The sequence below is a fragment of the Balaenoptera borealis genome (assembly GCF_965194805.1).
Source record: "Balaenoptera borealis genome assembly, chromosome: 2".
Taxonomy (NCBI): Eukaryota; Metazoa; Chordata; class Mammalia; order Artiodactyla; family Balaenopteridae; genus Balaenoptera; species Balaenoptera borealis.
In genome coordinates this window covers 117,262,042-117,277,190 of record NC_138867.1, presented here as the reverse complement: position 1 = coordinate 117,277,190, position 15,149 = coordinate 117,262,042, and the positions used below count along the sequence as shown (strand labels likewise).

The 15,149-nt window shown below is 49.0% G+C and overlaps 2 protein-coding genes across 3 annotated transcripts; both read right to left on the bottom strand.

Annotated features, from left to right (window-relative positions):
* Positions 1–552: 552 nt before the first annotated feature.
* Positions 553–10,412, bottom strand: FAM53C (family with sequence similarity 53 member C). Its single transcript, XM_082379675.1, has 5 exons — positions 10,263–10,412; positions 6,782–7,011; positions 6,333–6,390; positions 4,374–5,158; positions 553–3,524 (listed from the first exon to the last, which is right to left on the bottom strand). The coding sequence occupies exons 2-5, from the start codon at positions 6,857–6,859 to the stop codon at positions 3,267–3,269; spliced, it is 1,179 nt and encodes a 392-aa protein (XP_082235801.1). The 5' UTR covers positions 6,860–7,011; positions 10,263–10,412; the 3' UTR covers positions 553–3,266.
* Positions 10,413–10,428: 16 nt separating this feature from the next.
* On the bottom strand, positions 10,429–15,143 carry LOC309623139 (oocyte-specific histone RNA stem-loop-binding protein 2-like). Of its 2 annotated transcripts, none has more exons than XM_082379686.1 (7): positions 14,682–15,143; positions 13,754–13,849; positions 13,543–13,647; positions 12,865–12,915; positions 12,519–12,627; positions 10,717–11,669; positions 10,429–10,534 (listed from the first exon to the last, which is right to left on the bottom strand). In XM_082379686.1, exons 1-6 carry the CDS (start codon positions 14,723–14,725, stop codon positions 11,538–11,540), a joined length of 537 nt encoding a protein of 178 aa, XP_082235812.1. In that variant the 5' UTR covers positions 14,726–15,143; the 3' UTR covers positions 10,429–10,534; positions 10,717–11,537. The 2 variants fall into 2 exon arrangements, with proteins under 2 accessions (XP_082235812.1, XP_082235811.1); XM_082379685.1 differs by having other exon boundaries at positions 12,772–12,915; positions 14,682–15,132.
* Between the last annotated feature and the right edge of the window lie 6 nt (positions 15,144–15,149).

Genomic DNA, 15,149 nt, shown 5'->3' with positions numbered 1-15,149 from the left:
AAGAGAAGCTCTGCTGCTAGGATAATTTTCCAAAATCAGTATTTTCAGGATGGAGAAATTGCCTAGGTCTTTGGAATCTGAATTCTGATGACTTTATCTCCATCTCTCCAGGACAGAACATGTGAAAACTCTGAAAAGACATTCCTGGTCAAGGCTCCTATCGTGCCTTCTCCCCACTTCCCAAAGCCTACAAACCAACCTAGACAAGTTTCTAACTGCACCATCAAGCATTTCTCAGGGAGCAAGAATGTATTAATACTTGACTTCACCCTGCTGGAAGTGAGTGACAGGAGGGAAGAGGAGATGGGTATAAGTACCAGGGAAACAAGAGATCAAATCAGACTGCCAGAAAGAACCAAGGCCTTAACAGAAGCTGGGCATAGGATGTAACTACTGTGGCCGCAAAGGGCCCAGCGACCAAATACTGCCCTCGAGGGGCAAAGGCCCAGCCATGTCATAGAAGAAGGGGCTGGAACAGTTAGGCGGCCTTCTCCCCGCTTCCTCCTTGCCTTTCTTTGTGAAGAGAGGAAGAAGACACTGTAGTACACAAGGTTGCTTGGGAAAATGGATTATTCTAATAAAACTTTATTTTTTCAAACACAGCCACAGAGGCAGGACCTCATGTTTAACGTACACAGACTTATGGATTTTTTTAAAATATAAAACAAAGTTTACGAAAAAATTTTTTTCCACTTTTTGTATTTGTAATCCCATTAGCACAGGGACTTTGGCAGCAGGTGGGAGTGAAGGGCAGCTGGAGCTGCCACTGGGCAGTCACCGGGCACAGGAGGAGAGCACCAGCCTGGGAGTGGCTTCACTCACACACGCAGGAATACTCACCTACTGGTCAGCCACACCACACACACAACACAGATGCAGATGTCTACCCAGGGTCAACCACAGCCCAGCAAAGGTGTGCTCCACTCTGGGTAAGCCCAATATGTGAAAATCCAAAGAGTCAAAACAGCTAAAGTAGAGGGAGGTTGCTTGCTTTACAAAAGAAGCAATCACAGGCTGCTTTTAAATGGTCAGCAGTCCAAATGCATTGGAAAACAGCATTTGGTTTACACAGAACTGTTGGAACAGATCTACTGTGTAAAGCAGAATAAACCACTTCTCGAAAAGGCTTGTCGCAGGGCCACAGGTACTTAGATTGGGAAGCAAGATGATAGCTCCAGCTAGTTTAACTTTCCAGATCTTAAAATAATGGAATTCAAATATGGCATCTACAGACCTTCTCCCCTAAGGATGGTGCCCTAGAGCTTTGGGGAACTCAGGGTGGAGGCAGAACTATTGCCCTCACTTCTTCAGCTTTGGGCCTGCAGAGACCCCACTTGCATTACCAGTGGCCTATTGTAAGCTGGCACAGCCCATCTGTAGCAGAGAGCCCAGGGATGAGGATGCCCCAGGAGGAAAAGAAGCTGGCACCAGGGAAATTATGGCCTAAAGAGGAAGAGCCAGGGGAGGGATGAAACCAAGGATGGGCAACTCCTGGGCTCATGGTTTCCTTGGAGTCTCCAGAAAGCCTCTCTCTCAAGCCCCTACAGACCTAGTAGCTCACTGGTAACATGTGGTAACTAGCAGGAGAAGTGAAGGAGCCCTGGAAGGGTAGAACCTCTGAGGGCTGGAGGCTGAAAAAGAAACAGCCACCTCCTCTGGAGTGGAGGTGAGGAGGTTAGGGCCTCACTGATGCTCCTATCCAACATGTGGCAGACCCAGAAAATGACAGGTTCAATTCCATGAGGAAGAAAACACACAGACTTCGGTCTTCTTCCCTAACATGAGCAACTGGTTCCTTCAAAACCCGGGAAAAATGCCCTTCTTCCAATAAACAGGAAGGGCAGGTCCAATTTGGTCCTGCAGGGTCTAAGCAAAGCTGGACAAAGCCTCACAAGCTATTGTAGCAGCAGCTTCAGTAGGCATCTCCACTGGAGCCAGCCCTACAGGGCTTCTGCAGTCCTTAAACCCACCACCGTGGCCACTGAGACCCATTGCCCAGGCTCAAGTTGTGGGTGTGAAACAAAAAAAGAAATTCAATCCAACAACAAACTCCCAGCTGCTTCTCACAGTTTTTGCTTTACACATCCTCAGCCAATCCCTCGGTGAGCCTCAACCTCCCTGAGGTCTCTAAGGGCCAATTAGAGACAAATATACATTTCCTAGCAGGAGTGGAAGACAAGCAAACTAGTATATGCTGACATCCCCTTCCTCTTTCTCAAGCAGGTCAGAAAAGAGGCTGGGCCTGGATCTTATAACAACAGGTTTCTCTAAAGTTAGTGCTGGGGTGCTTGCTGGGGACTGAACACTACTTCTGATGCAGGTCAGCCTCAATATAGGGCCTTCCTTCCTTGTTCTTGACCCTCGAAGGGCAGAGAGTAAGGGGGAAAAGGTCCCATCAGTAGGGAGGGAAAAGAAAGAGATGGAGCCCTTCAGCCCTGCCTCAGTTGCCCACATATGCCTGCATCTACTTAGAGAGTGAGAGAGGCAGGTTGTATACAGCCTAAGCAATCTGATGAGAAAAAAGGCCAGCTCAGAATCAGTGTGAAGAGCCCTCTCCAGCCAATACTAGATCTATCTAGGGGAGCTGTGGGCCTGAGGGAAAGACCATTAGCTGAGGTCATAGCACTTAAAAGACCCTGCTGTACCCCAAAACAGAAACCTCTGCAGAGCCATTGGTGCTAATGGATTACGAGCCTGGTTCCAGAGCTCCTTAGAACCTTGACTCCTTGAACAAGCCTGCTGTCCTGTAAAAACCCAAGATCCATGGTGCTCTGCTGTTAAGGAGCAACTGCCTTCCTTCCCTAAGGCTACCCAAACACACCTTTCCTCGAGCACTCTCATGCACGCACACACTCTCACACAATTTCTCGGAGGAGACTGAATGAACCCCCCCACCCTGGCCAAATTCTAAGACACAAGTGCCCTTTGAAGCAAAGGGGCTAGTGAAATTCCCCGAGCTGGGGTCAGGAGACCCCTTCCTTCCCTGCCCATTGCTTTCTCGGTGGCAGGGATACTCACACTCAGGGCCGCCATGGTAAGGGCCTGCTCTGGGGCTGTCCCTCCCGCCACCAGCTCCGTTTATCTTGTCCCGGCCAGTCTCTCGGCATGGTCGAGCTTCCTGGAGTGAGAAGATTTCCGGCTGCCCTGAGTCGGAGCCCTCCACTCACCCCCATTCCCAGGCTGGGCCCCCGGCCTTGGGACCTCGACACTTGTTAGTAGCCGTAAGAGAGTCAGTCTGTGTGGCCCCAGGAAGTAGCCTCTCAGTTTTAGTTCTCCTCAATCAGATTCAAGTCCAGGTCCCCAAAGTCCTGCTGGCACAATGTCCGCTTGCTCAGCGCCTGCCGGCCCCACCGCACGGACCCCTCCTCCTCCTCTTCGCTTTCACTCAGCACCTGGGAGGAATCCCCAATGGGGCTGCAGGAAGCAGAGAGGTGTGAGGGGCTACAGGCCATGAACCATGGTGGAGAGATACTGCTGCCTTCCCGGGCTGTTTCTTGGAGACAGAGACCTCCTGAGTATGGTTTCTGTCAAACAAACAAACAAAATTAAGGCAAAGAAAGATGCTAATTTCCCAGAGAACCCTGGCCCAAGTTGGATTTCAAAGTACCCCTCTTAGTTATCCTTGAAGGCAGGAGTCCTATCTGTTAGGGTGAGATCGTGAACCCCCTGATAAAATTTTGAAAATTTAGTGTATGTGCATATTTCTTTGAGGAAAGTGTCCATAGTTTCTATCAGATTCAAGATTAGAAGCATGTTTATAAACTTCATGTGGACAGGAATACTGTCTGATTGTCTCACTCCTGTATTGCCAGTGCCTAGTCAGAGCCTGGTACATAGTAGGTATCCAACAATGTTTGCTGACTGGTTGAATGAATGACTCTACAACTGCACTCACACTGGGAAGTCAAAAAACATTTGCTGAGCAGATGAATGATGCAGCAGCCTGTTTTGCTTAAGCCCTTACAGACCCACATGAAGCAGTAAAGGGCAAGTGACAAAACCAGCCTTGCATGAGGAGGGGTGGGGCACTGATGATGGGGCTTTTGTGGCTCATGCATTCTCAGAGAGGAGGGAAAGTGCCTCTAGCAGGACAATCTGGGATCTCTGTTGGAAGGTTTAACATGGGTCTCACCCCAAGTTTCTCTGGAACCCCCAGGACTGAGAAATTTCACAGGACATGGGACTTTCAATGGTAAAACCAGAATAATCCTGGGCAGATCGGGATGGTAGATCACTCTTAGCAGAAGCTCAGACAGAAAGGAGCTCCAAGGGAGGCCCTGCCAGGAGGGCCTGGAGCTAGAGGACAACTCACAGGTGAAAATGGAACAGTCCCCCTACTCCCATCCAAACTTCCCTAGTCCTACTGGTCCCACCTGATTCATCTTGTCAAAGTCCAAGGAAGGCCGCAGCCGCCGAGGGTCCTCCTCGTGGCGCCGCTTGACCCCAGCTTTGCGGGCATCAAGATCACAAGGCTGTGAGCGGCTTCGGGGAAGATTGCGCAGGCCTCGAGGTCGCCAGGGCAGCTCTGGGGAGGATGCGGGGGAGCTCCGGGCAGAGGGCAAGAAGCGGCTTGCCTGTGGGCCCAGGCTGGGTGACAGGGAGAAGCGACGCTGGGGCGGGCAAGGTGACAAGGACTCGGCATCACTCTCCCAGGAGCCACTTTGGGGGGAGGTGGCAGAGGGACGAGAAGAATCTTGGGCCAGGGCCAGGCTGAAGAAAGGGGGGCTGTAGGGTCTGTGGGGTGGGGCACATTGAGAAGAGGCACTGGGAGCTTGGAGGAACCTGAGGCTGGAGACCCGCTTCGGGGGGCTCTGGTGAGGCACCTGCGGCCCACCCCCTCCACCACTGCCCCGGTGCTTGATGGGAGTCCACAGCTTGGAGGGGGCGGGCCGCCACACCGGCTGCCAGCGAGACAGGTCCACGGGCACTGAGAGTGAGCGGCAGTGCCTCTTAGATGGAGGGGCAGGGGGCACAGGAAGCTTTTCTGGGTCTGGGGGCTCAGGGCTTAGGACTTGGGAGAGGGGCTGCTCCTGTGGGGAATTTCCTGGGCTGGGTGGTCTGAGGTGCAGGCTCAAGCCTGAGGGGTGGTAGCTGAGATTGAGGCTGTCCTGGAACTCAGCACAGGAACAGTGGGGCAGGCCCCTCCAGGAAGCACCTTCTGGAAGGCATTCATAATAAAAATAATATTAATGATAGCTAATATATTTTTAAGAGCTTACTATGTGCCATACAATGTGATGAGCACTTTATGTGAGGTTTCCTGAAAACTTCATGAGTTAGGTACTATTACTACCCCCATTTCACAGATGAGAGAAGTCCAGTAACTTGCCAAAAGTCATGTAGGAATCAAATGACCAAAGCAGGGTTCAAAACCAGATTTGTCTGATGCTAAAGCTGCCTTTTAACCAGCATACTATATTGCCTCCAGCACGAGGAACCACCTGAAACTTAACATATAGTCTCACATACTGCCTGCTGCTCCCCCTCAAAGGTGGAACGAGTCAAAAGAAGCAAACGTGTGTGTGCCATGCTCATCCCTCACTCTACTCCACCGAGCTCTACTTTGCTCCCGCACCCCCCAGCCCGGAGTTGTGAAAAGTAGGCCTATGCTCTCTGTCCTTAGCCTTTCCCTTTCCTATGTGTCAAAGCACCAAGACAGGAGGTAGGTGATCAAGCAGGTAAGATATCATTTGTATTTCTAGGGAGGGCAAGTAGGGTGGGGAAGGCCTTTGACAATGGAACCCATGCTTGGGAAAAACCCTAAGACTGCTCGTGTTCCTTTGGGTCTGGCCACCCACAAGGAACATACTTATAGGGAAAGATCTTCTAGCCATATTATGGTTAGTTTAAAAAAAAACAAAAACTGCCAAATATACAGAATGCAACCTTTTGTGTTAAAAGCATGGGAATAAAAAATTTACATTTATATTTGCTTCTATCTGTATAAAGAAACTATGGTTGGATAGACAAGAAACTAATAACAGTAGTTACTTTTAGGGAGGTGATGGGAGCTGGGTGCATAGGAGAGAGGAGAGGAAGGGGGACTTTTTTCAGTATAACGTTTTTGCTGTTTAAAAATTTTGGAAATGTGAATGTATTGCCTACACAAAAAATTAGACTATAAAAGTTCCTACAAGACTAGAATAAGAGCAAACTAAACAGGTAACTTCCATGCTGGTGCAGTAAAATGGAGACAAGCGCCAATCTCAGAAGGTGATCCTGGCAAGAAAATTGTGGAGGCAGGCTAGCTAGTCCTGGTTACTGAAAACCAATGAAAGAAATGCGTGGATAGAGGCATGGGCATACACACAAATATACACATCATGTCTTACCAGACACAAGCTGGAAAGGATTCCCACAGTTGGAGATGTCTACATGATCAGGCAAAGGCTAAGAGACAGAGAATATCCATCATGATTCAGGATCAGGACAGAGTTCCAGGAAGCCCTCTTCAGTTCACCCCTGCAATTCATGGGCTATAGGGATGTTAGGAACTCCTAAGTGTTCTCTTCTTCTTGTCCTCCCAAAGTTAGTAAGTAAAATAATCCACATCTTCCAGTATCTCAAACCCTTTTCCACCCAAATTTTGGTGTCCCTTTTCTAACAGTGAAAAAAATCCCTGCCCCCTTCCTTTTGGGCTGGGTTTTGAGCCTTTAGTGGGCTCTTCCAGTACAAGTACCATGATTCACACAGCACAGGACAAGGGTGAAGTAGTAACAACAAACAGCTTCCGAAAAAAGGGGGAGGGGGTCGTAGAGAAGCAGGAAGACTGGTCTTTTACCAGGCTGATGCTGAAGCGAGTGCATTTCAGCTCATCCAGAGTCTGCTTCTGTAGCTGCTCAGTGATCAGGGTTATCATGATTCTCCCCGGAATTTGACTTGCACACTTTGGAGCAAATGATGGATGTCTTCCCTGTTGTTCTTCCAGACCTCACTCGTGAGCCGTCTTCTGCCACTGCAGCACCATTCTAGCACCATTGGGACTTCCCTCTCCAGTCATGCCTGCTGAGTCTGCCAATTACAGAGGGACCAGCCCCAAGTGATATGAGAGGTGTACCTAGTCCAGAGATGGAAAATGCACGGCACACATACCACAGCGTCCCTATGTCAGGCCTCTGGCAGACATCATTCACTGATCACAGCTCTTTCCTGCTAAGCCTAAACATAGCCTCAGAAACATTCTCAACCTGGCACTCCGGATAACCAGTAAAATGAAATGGAGTTGGCAAGCAAGTTGAAACCTATTTGCCACTCCTAACCTGGTTCATGCTCTGCTCTGCCTACCCAGAATACTAGCACCACTTAGAAAAGAGCTCAAATAAGAGAGATGCCCAAATTGTTATTTCCATCCTGATTAGTCCAATATTTTCTTTATCTTCTAGTCATAAGCAAAGAGAGGTACCCTTTTCCTAAACTACAGAAAGAGTAATAGGGAACAGAGCGGTACAGTGGTTGTAGGAATGACTTTCTGCTTCAAACCAATCAGAATAAACAAGGTATTATGTTCTCCTTTAGCCTGAATAGCTGATATTATATTATTGTTCTCCAACAGATACTGTACATATTCTCTTATAAGAGGATAAGGAAATGCTACCGGGGTAATTCCATTTACATTTCAACTCTATAGAGTTTAACAACAACAACTCTGACTTCATTTGACTAAGTTTTTAGCCTGATTTGACTCAAAGACCATGAATACAATTAATCAAGACTCTTTCTCATGGTCAATTATAGTAGAAGCAAACTAATTCTATCAGAGGACAGGCTTCAAGCCCACAAAACTGCCTGAGGGGCCTCGCTCAAGGGAGGAGGGGAAGTTAACCTAACATTTCCATACTGTTCTGCCTATTCCCAGAAATGACCAGCAGGCAGACAGCACACCAGACAGTGGAAGTAGCACTTGCTAGCAGAGAGAACAAACTATCAAGAAATCAAATCTGGATCCGATTTGGTGTGATGGTCTCGGCAAATCATCAAACTTTTCTTTGCCTCAGTTTACGCTTACGAAAAATGGGCAGAATAATCTTAATATGTCACTGGGGGCTTCCCTGGTGGCGCAGTGGTTAAGAATCTACCTGCAGGGGACACGGGTTCGAGCCCTGGTCCGGGAAGATCCCACATGCCGCGGAGCAACTAAGCCCGTTCACCACAACTACTGAGCCTGCGCTCTAGAGCCCATGGGCCACAACTACTGAAGCCCGCGCACCTAGAGCCAGGGCTCCGCAACAAGAGAAGCCACCGCAATGAGAAGCCTGCGCACCGCAACGAAGAGTAGCCCTCACTCGCCGCAACTAGAGAAAAGCCCGTGCGCAGCAACAAAGACCCAACACAGCCAAAAATAAATAATAAATAAATAAATTTATTAAAAAAAATATGTCACTGGGACAATATAACACAAATATCAAAATGTAAAAAGTATACCACATGACCTGTACAAATCAGGAGTTCACAAACACTGCCATTTCTCACCCCTCCCATTTGTTGCTCTACAAAGCCTCAGAATGCCACAAGTGATAATATTAGGATGAAGAAGGCAATTGCGTTGATCTATTTGGCTGGATATCAACCTCCCTCACCTGCATACCAAGAGAAGCCCAAAAGGCTTGACCTTAAGGGCAGATAACTTTCTACCTTGGCAAAAAAAAAAAAAAAAAAAAGAGGGAATCCTCTCTACCCAATTCCCACCTCAGAGGGAGGCAGACCACAAGGAAAAGCAAAGAAATACACCTCGGCGTACTTGGAGTTTAGGGAAAAACGCTGTAGAAGTCAATCATCACTATAGTTAAATAACATTTTCATGCATAATCATCATTACCACCTTGAACAAAGTTCCAGCTTCCTGAGTGCTCCCTTCAGCTGCTTCTCCTGTTCTTGTAGGAGAAGCTAAAGCTTATATCACTTCTGCTCTTGGTTTCTTAACTCTGCCCTCAAAGATCAACCAGAGAGGGAACTTAACTGCAGGCTTTTACCCTCAGAGACCCCAGGCCTCAGGCTGACCAGCCATGAGGAGCAGGGAGTGAAGCAAACTCTTTCAAGCTTTTCATGAGGCATCTGGCCAAACAGCAAACTTCCAGCCCTCTCTGGGATCAAGTGAAGAGAGTGATTTTGTGTTTTCCTGCATTTTAATTGTTGGGATGTGACCACACACGGCGGTAATTGGAACAATGCAGCTACCACCACGCAACTGATACTCTCAGTCTGAGTTTCCTAAAACAGGCCAGGCTGAGAGGGGGAACAGAACGGAAGCCATAAGGAATCAAACCAGGACACAAAAGAAGGCAAAACCAGCTCCGCGAGGGGCCTCCTCTTTCTCAAGCAGGCAGAGGAAAAAGTATAAGAAGCCCTCTCTTGCTGCCTTCCTTCCCCTTCCATTTTGTGTATCTGAGGGGCAGAGAGCCCAACGTTCACTAAGCAAGTTAAAACTTCTCAGCTTAACAACTGGCACGGGGGCTCAGCCCTACACAGAGCAGCAGGCCGCTAGGCCCTCCCCCAAACCCCACCAGGCCCAACTCTCAATCCAGGCTTTCTCTCCACCATCAGCACCACCCCCCCGCAAATAAAGGCTGGACCCCCACCCCACTGGGTGGCAGTAACCCCTGACATTACGGTTTCAGGGATGCTGAGGTTGTGCTGAAACCTCGATAACCTAGGATCAAGTCAGGCCAAGGGAGAGGAGAGTCACAAACCCCTGGGGACCTTCCCCCCAGGTCCCAGTCCCACAGCTCTGGGGGAGACTGAAGGAAAACATGAGGGAGGCATGGAGGTACATGAACAGGTATGTGGGGACCTAACTCCTCTTCCTCCATATGGCACTGAGGGGATAGGGGTGACAAGTGGGGAGCACCCCTCCCCCCACCCCAATGAAGAAGCAAAAGGCTAGCCCTCCCCCCCCTCCAATCTTCAACCTCTCCCTTGGTTGCCCTGCCTGTCCCCGCGGGGTGGGGCATGGGGCGTCCGCTGGCCCCTGGGGGGCGGGGGGCGCCGCGGCACGCTTGGGGGGGGGCTGTCGCTCGTCTCTTCTCAATCAGCTTCCATCACCTGGCCGCGGGAAGCGAACTCAGGACGCAGGGTATGGAGAGGGTCTGGGACTTAGCGCTCCGCCACCCCCTCCCCCACCAGGTCCCGTGCTCTCCCCGCGGAGGCGGCTAGCGAGGCCGTGCCTCGAGGGTGGACGGGCTGGGGGAGGGGAAAGAGGGAAGGAGGGAGGGACGGTCTAGGTGCCCGCCCCGAGGCCCCAGCGCCACCTGCCCTCCGCCACCTACCGCGGCTCCTCCAGCTCCCAGGGCCGCGGCCGGAGCAGCTCTGAGCGCTCGGTTCGCCCCACGGTGCCCTTAAAAGGCGCCGGCCCGAACCAACGGGCCACTGAGGAGAGTGGAGAGATCGCTCCGGTTCGCAGAACGCCCCTGAACCGTCCGCGGAGGCTCGAGGCCCGCGTCGTTTCTCTCGCAAAGTCTTTCTTGGAGAGCGCAGTCGGGAAGACGCCCGGCTCTTTGATTTAGCGATGAGGGTGGTTTCCTCCCTAGCGAGTCACCCCCTGCAAAATATTGCAGAAGGTGGACTGGCCCAGTTGGAGGCAAATCTCAAAACCCCCGGGGGAGGCCGTGTCCGTCGAAGGTAAACAAAGCGATCGCCCCTGCCCTCTGTTACTACATCGGCCCCTGTACAGCCCCCAACTCGGTTCCGGCGCGTAACAGAATTAGCCAGGGTTCCTCTCACCTGCTCTCTTATCCTCTAAGGCCGCCACTCTGAAGAAATCCCCCTTCCCCCAGCAGAGGACCCGTCCGCGGCGTGAAGGTTTCTGGGAAGTGTAGTCCAAGCGCCGATTAGGGCCTGCTCTGAGTCCCGGGAGCCCCTCTTCCAGCTGCCGGATGGGCTCGAACGTTATAAACCCAGGATTTACAAAGGTTGCGGGGCCGTTCCCACTTGGTTCTGTAATTAGCCGTCACCCAAAACACCGTAAATTTGACGAGGGCCCAGGGCGGTTCACTCCTTCTCCTCCCTCTACGCCCCCCCACCCCAGCAGGATGAGGTAATGGGATTGTGATTATGACATCATAGGCGGTTCAGTTGCTTGCGTGGGGGAGGGGGGAGTTCGGTGGTTACAGCTGGACCACTTTCCTTAAGACAGAAAGGGAGGGAGGAAACAAGCAGCTGGGGAAAAGATGTTGATGGCGCTATACTTCCTCTTCAGGAAGAGGAAACCACCTTTTATTAAATCTCCACCACTACCACCACCTCCCACCTCAGCCAAAGTTTAAGTCCTTTTTGAAGAGACTGAATGTAGCAGTTAGCAGGTGAAGAGGTTGTGGAACAGCTAGGTGGTTTCTGGCTCTTATGTAAATTTGAGTCTCAGCCAGCAAAGAAGGTTTAGAGAGAGGGTAAAATATGGGAAAAGGAGAGGTTTTAAACAATGCCTTCGTGTTATCTCTCTGTAGGACAGAGTTTTAGATCTTTTTTAATCGATTGTTAAGTAGAAGTAGTGCAAGTAATCTTCACTATTACATTCAGCAACGAGTCCCCTGAAAGACATGTTTTCCCTAAATATTTTGTGTCCCACTCAAGTCTGGGACAGTTAAGTAATTGTGATCAGCTAGAAGGTAGAGCCAGTGGTGGGGATCTTCCTCACAGAGCCAGGGAAGGGAGGAGGCAGGAGCCACCAAACTTGCAAACTGGAAAAGAAGAGTAGAGGGAAAGTGAGGTAGTATCAAGAAAATGGCGGGGGATGGGAGATACCCTGCACATTTGTTTGCCCTGCACATTTCCCCTTGGCAAAAGAAGGGACAGGGGCCATGAAGTGTAGGAGACATGGTTTCCAATAATTGCTGCTATGGAGCACTTAGGTGCCAGGCACCGTGCTGCATACTTTAAACATGTATTCTCATTTTTGTTTACAATCATCAAATGAGACAAAATCTCCTTATTTGATGGATTAAACAGCAGGAGAGGTTAAGTGACTGCCCGTGTGGTGGACAAAAGCAGTATTAAAAAGCAATCTGACTCACAACATTGTTAACCAACTGTACTCCAATATAAAATAAAAAGTTAAAAAAAAAAGCAGTCTGAGGCTCTAAAGCCCTTGGTCTTCACCACTTGGTGATCCCCCTTTTTATTTAATAACAAAATACCATGCTTACTAAAGTTAAGTGATTGAGAATAAGAAGTTAAGTTAGCATTGGCGCATTTGGAAAACACTGAAAGAAACTGAGACACTTAAAACAACCAAACCCTGCAACTCAGGTTTCATGTCTCCTTTCAAAGGAAGACGACACCCATTTCATCACATATAAAACAGCGCCCCCAGTGCAGCCCAACCTGTCCCGCATTACTAACTATAACTAGATTTCCTTATGCCACTTTTGGTTCAAGGTTTTTTACTCACGTCCTGCAATTTTTTCCTTCTGTCCCATTTTCCTTCTTTTGTTCTTGGGCTACTACCTTGAACCCCATCATAATGGTGACCTCCTGGGCCAGATCCCATCTCTGACCCTGCTCCAGTGGGTTTTAGCAGAGGATACTACCTGGGCTCCCTTCTGTTCTCCATCCAGATTCTCTGAGGGTTCCAGGGTCTGGAGCCAGTCATCCAAAGGGGAGGAATCCATTGGCTCTAAGAGATTGTCCATTCGCCACCTAGGAAGGCAGCAGAGTCAGAGGAACGTGCGGCTCATTCAGACTCTCCCTTTCAGCCAGTGAAAGCTAAACCTCTGCAAAGTGGGGAGAGGTAGGGCTTAGGCCACCACTCAGGGAAGGAACAAGGAATAGTAGTGCACACACCCCTCAGCCTGCAGAGGCTGGCTGGGGGGGTCCCAGGAATGTAGGGCTCTTCTCCACTGCCTGATCTGGGCATCCCAGGAGCGACGGCTGTACCTCCTGTTCTTGTTTGGTGTTTGAGGGTGAAGTCCTGGCTGTCGCTGTGCCCTGGCAACAACATACATGTCAGACCGAGGTCAAGGTGAAGGGGCACAGCTCACTGCTTATCATGATGAATTAGGAGACTCATTAGGGATTCTCTGATAATGAAGTAAGATCAATGCCCGCAATCCAAAGAAAATCTTTAAATTAGATTAAACATCAAACTTCCCAATTCCCTAATATTCTTTCTTCTGGGAAGGGTAAATTAGATATTCCAACTCCCTCAGAAGTCAAGATAGATATAAAAGAAAATATTTGACATCTCTTTAAAATACATTCTACCTTTTCATACATTAATTTGTGTGTATGCGTGTAAGCTTACATGTAATTAGGCAAGTATGTTGTAATTAGCCAAGTCAGATGGAGGCATGAGGTGAAAATGGATGGAAGAAAAAAAAATTTCATTAGCAAACATGGATAGAGCTTTAAAAAGTCTTATGGCCCATGTATAACTTGTTCCATTTGAAAAAACACTTGGAAACTTATCTGGGGGGCTAGACTGCAGGATAATTTATTTTAGTAATGCTACAACTTTGTGGGAGCATTCAGATTCTAGTATCTTTCCATCATCTGACAGTGAACAAAAGCCACGTGGTTGACACTCTTGTTGTGACTACCCACAACTGCACTCACTTGGGGACCTGCTGCAGAAAGCACTGGTAACCAGGTGTGCGCTTGCCATAATCTATCTGCTTTTGCCGCCGCTGTAGGACAATTGCATCTGTCTCTACCTCCCACCTGTGAGGAAGTAGACAGTGGTCCCATGAAGTGTGATGATGGTCATCAAAGCGGAAACCAACTCTTCCCACATTCCCTTAATCCCCAGCCTGATTGTCAAACTCACCTGGCATGGCAGGGCTCTGTACTGACTCCCACACTCACCATCTCTATCCTAGAGGATAAAGACTCTTCACGCACCTCCTTTCTGGGGAAGCAGATTCTACAGATGAAAAGGGTATTAGGATAAAACCCAGCTACTCTCAGCCACTACCACTACCAAGATCCTGACACCAGATAAAGGTTGTATTTCTCACTTACTGTCTCTCAAAGATAAAGGCTGCATTTCTAATTCATTTCTTAAAGTGTGGTCTGCAAGCCATCTGCCTGGGTAGCACCTGGGGGCCTTGATAATTCCTGGGCCCTACTCTAGACCTACTGAATTATCACTTTGGGAACATGTATTTTAAAGAGCTTCCAAGGTTATTTTAAACATTTTAATGGAAAATTTCAAATATATAAAGCGAATAGCATAATCCCCTGCAACTCAAAGTATGGTCCCAGTACCAGCTGCATTAGCATCAGCTGGGAGCTTGTTAGACGTTCAGAATCTTGGGTTCTTACCCAGATCTACTGAATCAGAATATGTATTTTAACAAGATCCGCAGGTGATTAGTATGCAGATAAAACTTTGAGAGCACTGATATCATGTACCCCCCTAGCTACCCATCACCCAATACTCACGGCCAATCTTGTTTCACCTATACTCACCACCACTCCCACAGGATTATTTAAAAGCAAATCCTCAACATTAAGAATAAATTCTTAGTATCACCTAGTCAATGTTCAAATTTCCATAAACAAACAAAGTTTGGGATCCTTTGGACTGTGATAAGGATTACGCCAAGAGATGATTCAACTCTCCTACTTTCCTTGAAAAGGAATTTCCTTTACCGCATATAACCTAGCGTCTCAGATGCTGCGCGCTTAAAAGGAACACCGACTCAGGAAAGCTCTTGGAAGGGGCCAGTGCTACTCATCATAAATACACGCACCTGTCTCGCCGCAACATCTGCCACACGGGCGGCAAATGTTCCATCTACATGGGAAGGCTAGCAAAACTAAGAGGAAAGGTCCACGTAACGATACGAGAAAGAAGCAAGGGGAAAAAACAAAAACAAAAAACGTTTAAAGCACCCTCCCACCTAAATTAATTTCTCCAGGTATTATCCTAGGGAGTGGTGGACGCTAGCAAGGTGCAGTTTAAATGTCTCGGGGTTGGAGGGGCTGAAGGAAAGGAGAGCTCACAAAGGGTGTGGTGATAGGCCAGAGGGAGAGCCAATGAGGCGCCAAACTCCCTGTGGGGCGGGGCTTAACTCGGGCCTTGCAGAAACCTGGTGGGACAATCGGCAGCCCGCTGGGCTGCGGGGCGGAGCAAATCTCGCTCCTTCCGGAACAGTTCACGCCCCCGGGTGATGTACGAGGCAAACGATTGGCCGAGGAATGGGGGGCGGGGGATGGTC

Coding starts and splice junctions, on each gene's coding strand:
- FAM53C (XM_082379675.1), bottom strand. CDS start 6,859: ATGATAACCCTGATCACTGAGCAGCTACAGAAGCAGACTCTGGATGAG. Junction 6,391..6,781: donor CTCGCTTCAGCATCAGCCTG/GTAAAAGACCAG, acceptor TCTGTCTCTTAG/CCTTTGCCTGATCATGTAGA. Junction 5,159..6,332: donor TCCTTTCCAGCTTGTGTCTG/GTAAGACATGAT, acceptor AATGCCTTCCAG/AAGGTGCTTCCTGGAGGGGC.
- LOC309623139 (XM_082379685.1), bottom strand. CDS start 14,725: ATGGAACATTTGCCGCCCGTGTGGCAGATGTTGCGGCGAGACAG. Junction 12,628..12,771: donor CAGCCTCTGCAGGCTGAGGG/GTGTGTGCACTA, acceptor CTGCCTTCCTAG/GTGGCGAATGGACAATCTCT. Junction 11,670..12,518: donor GAGAACAGAAGGGAGCCCAG/GTAGTATCCTCT, acceptor CTTCTTTTCCAG/TTTGCAAGTTTGGTGGCTCC.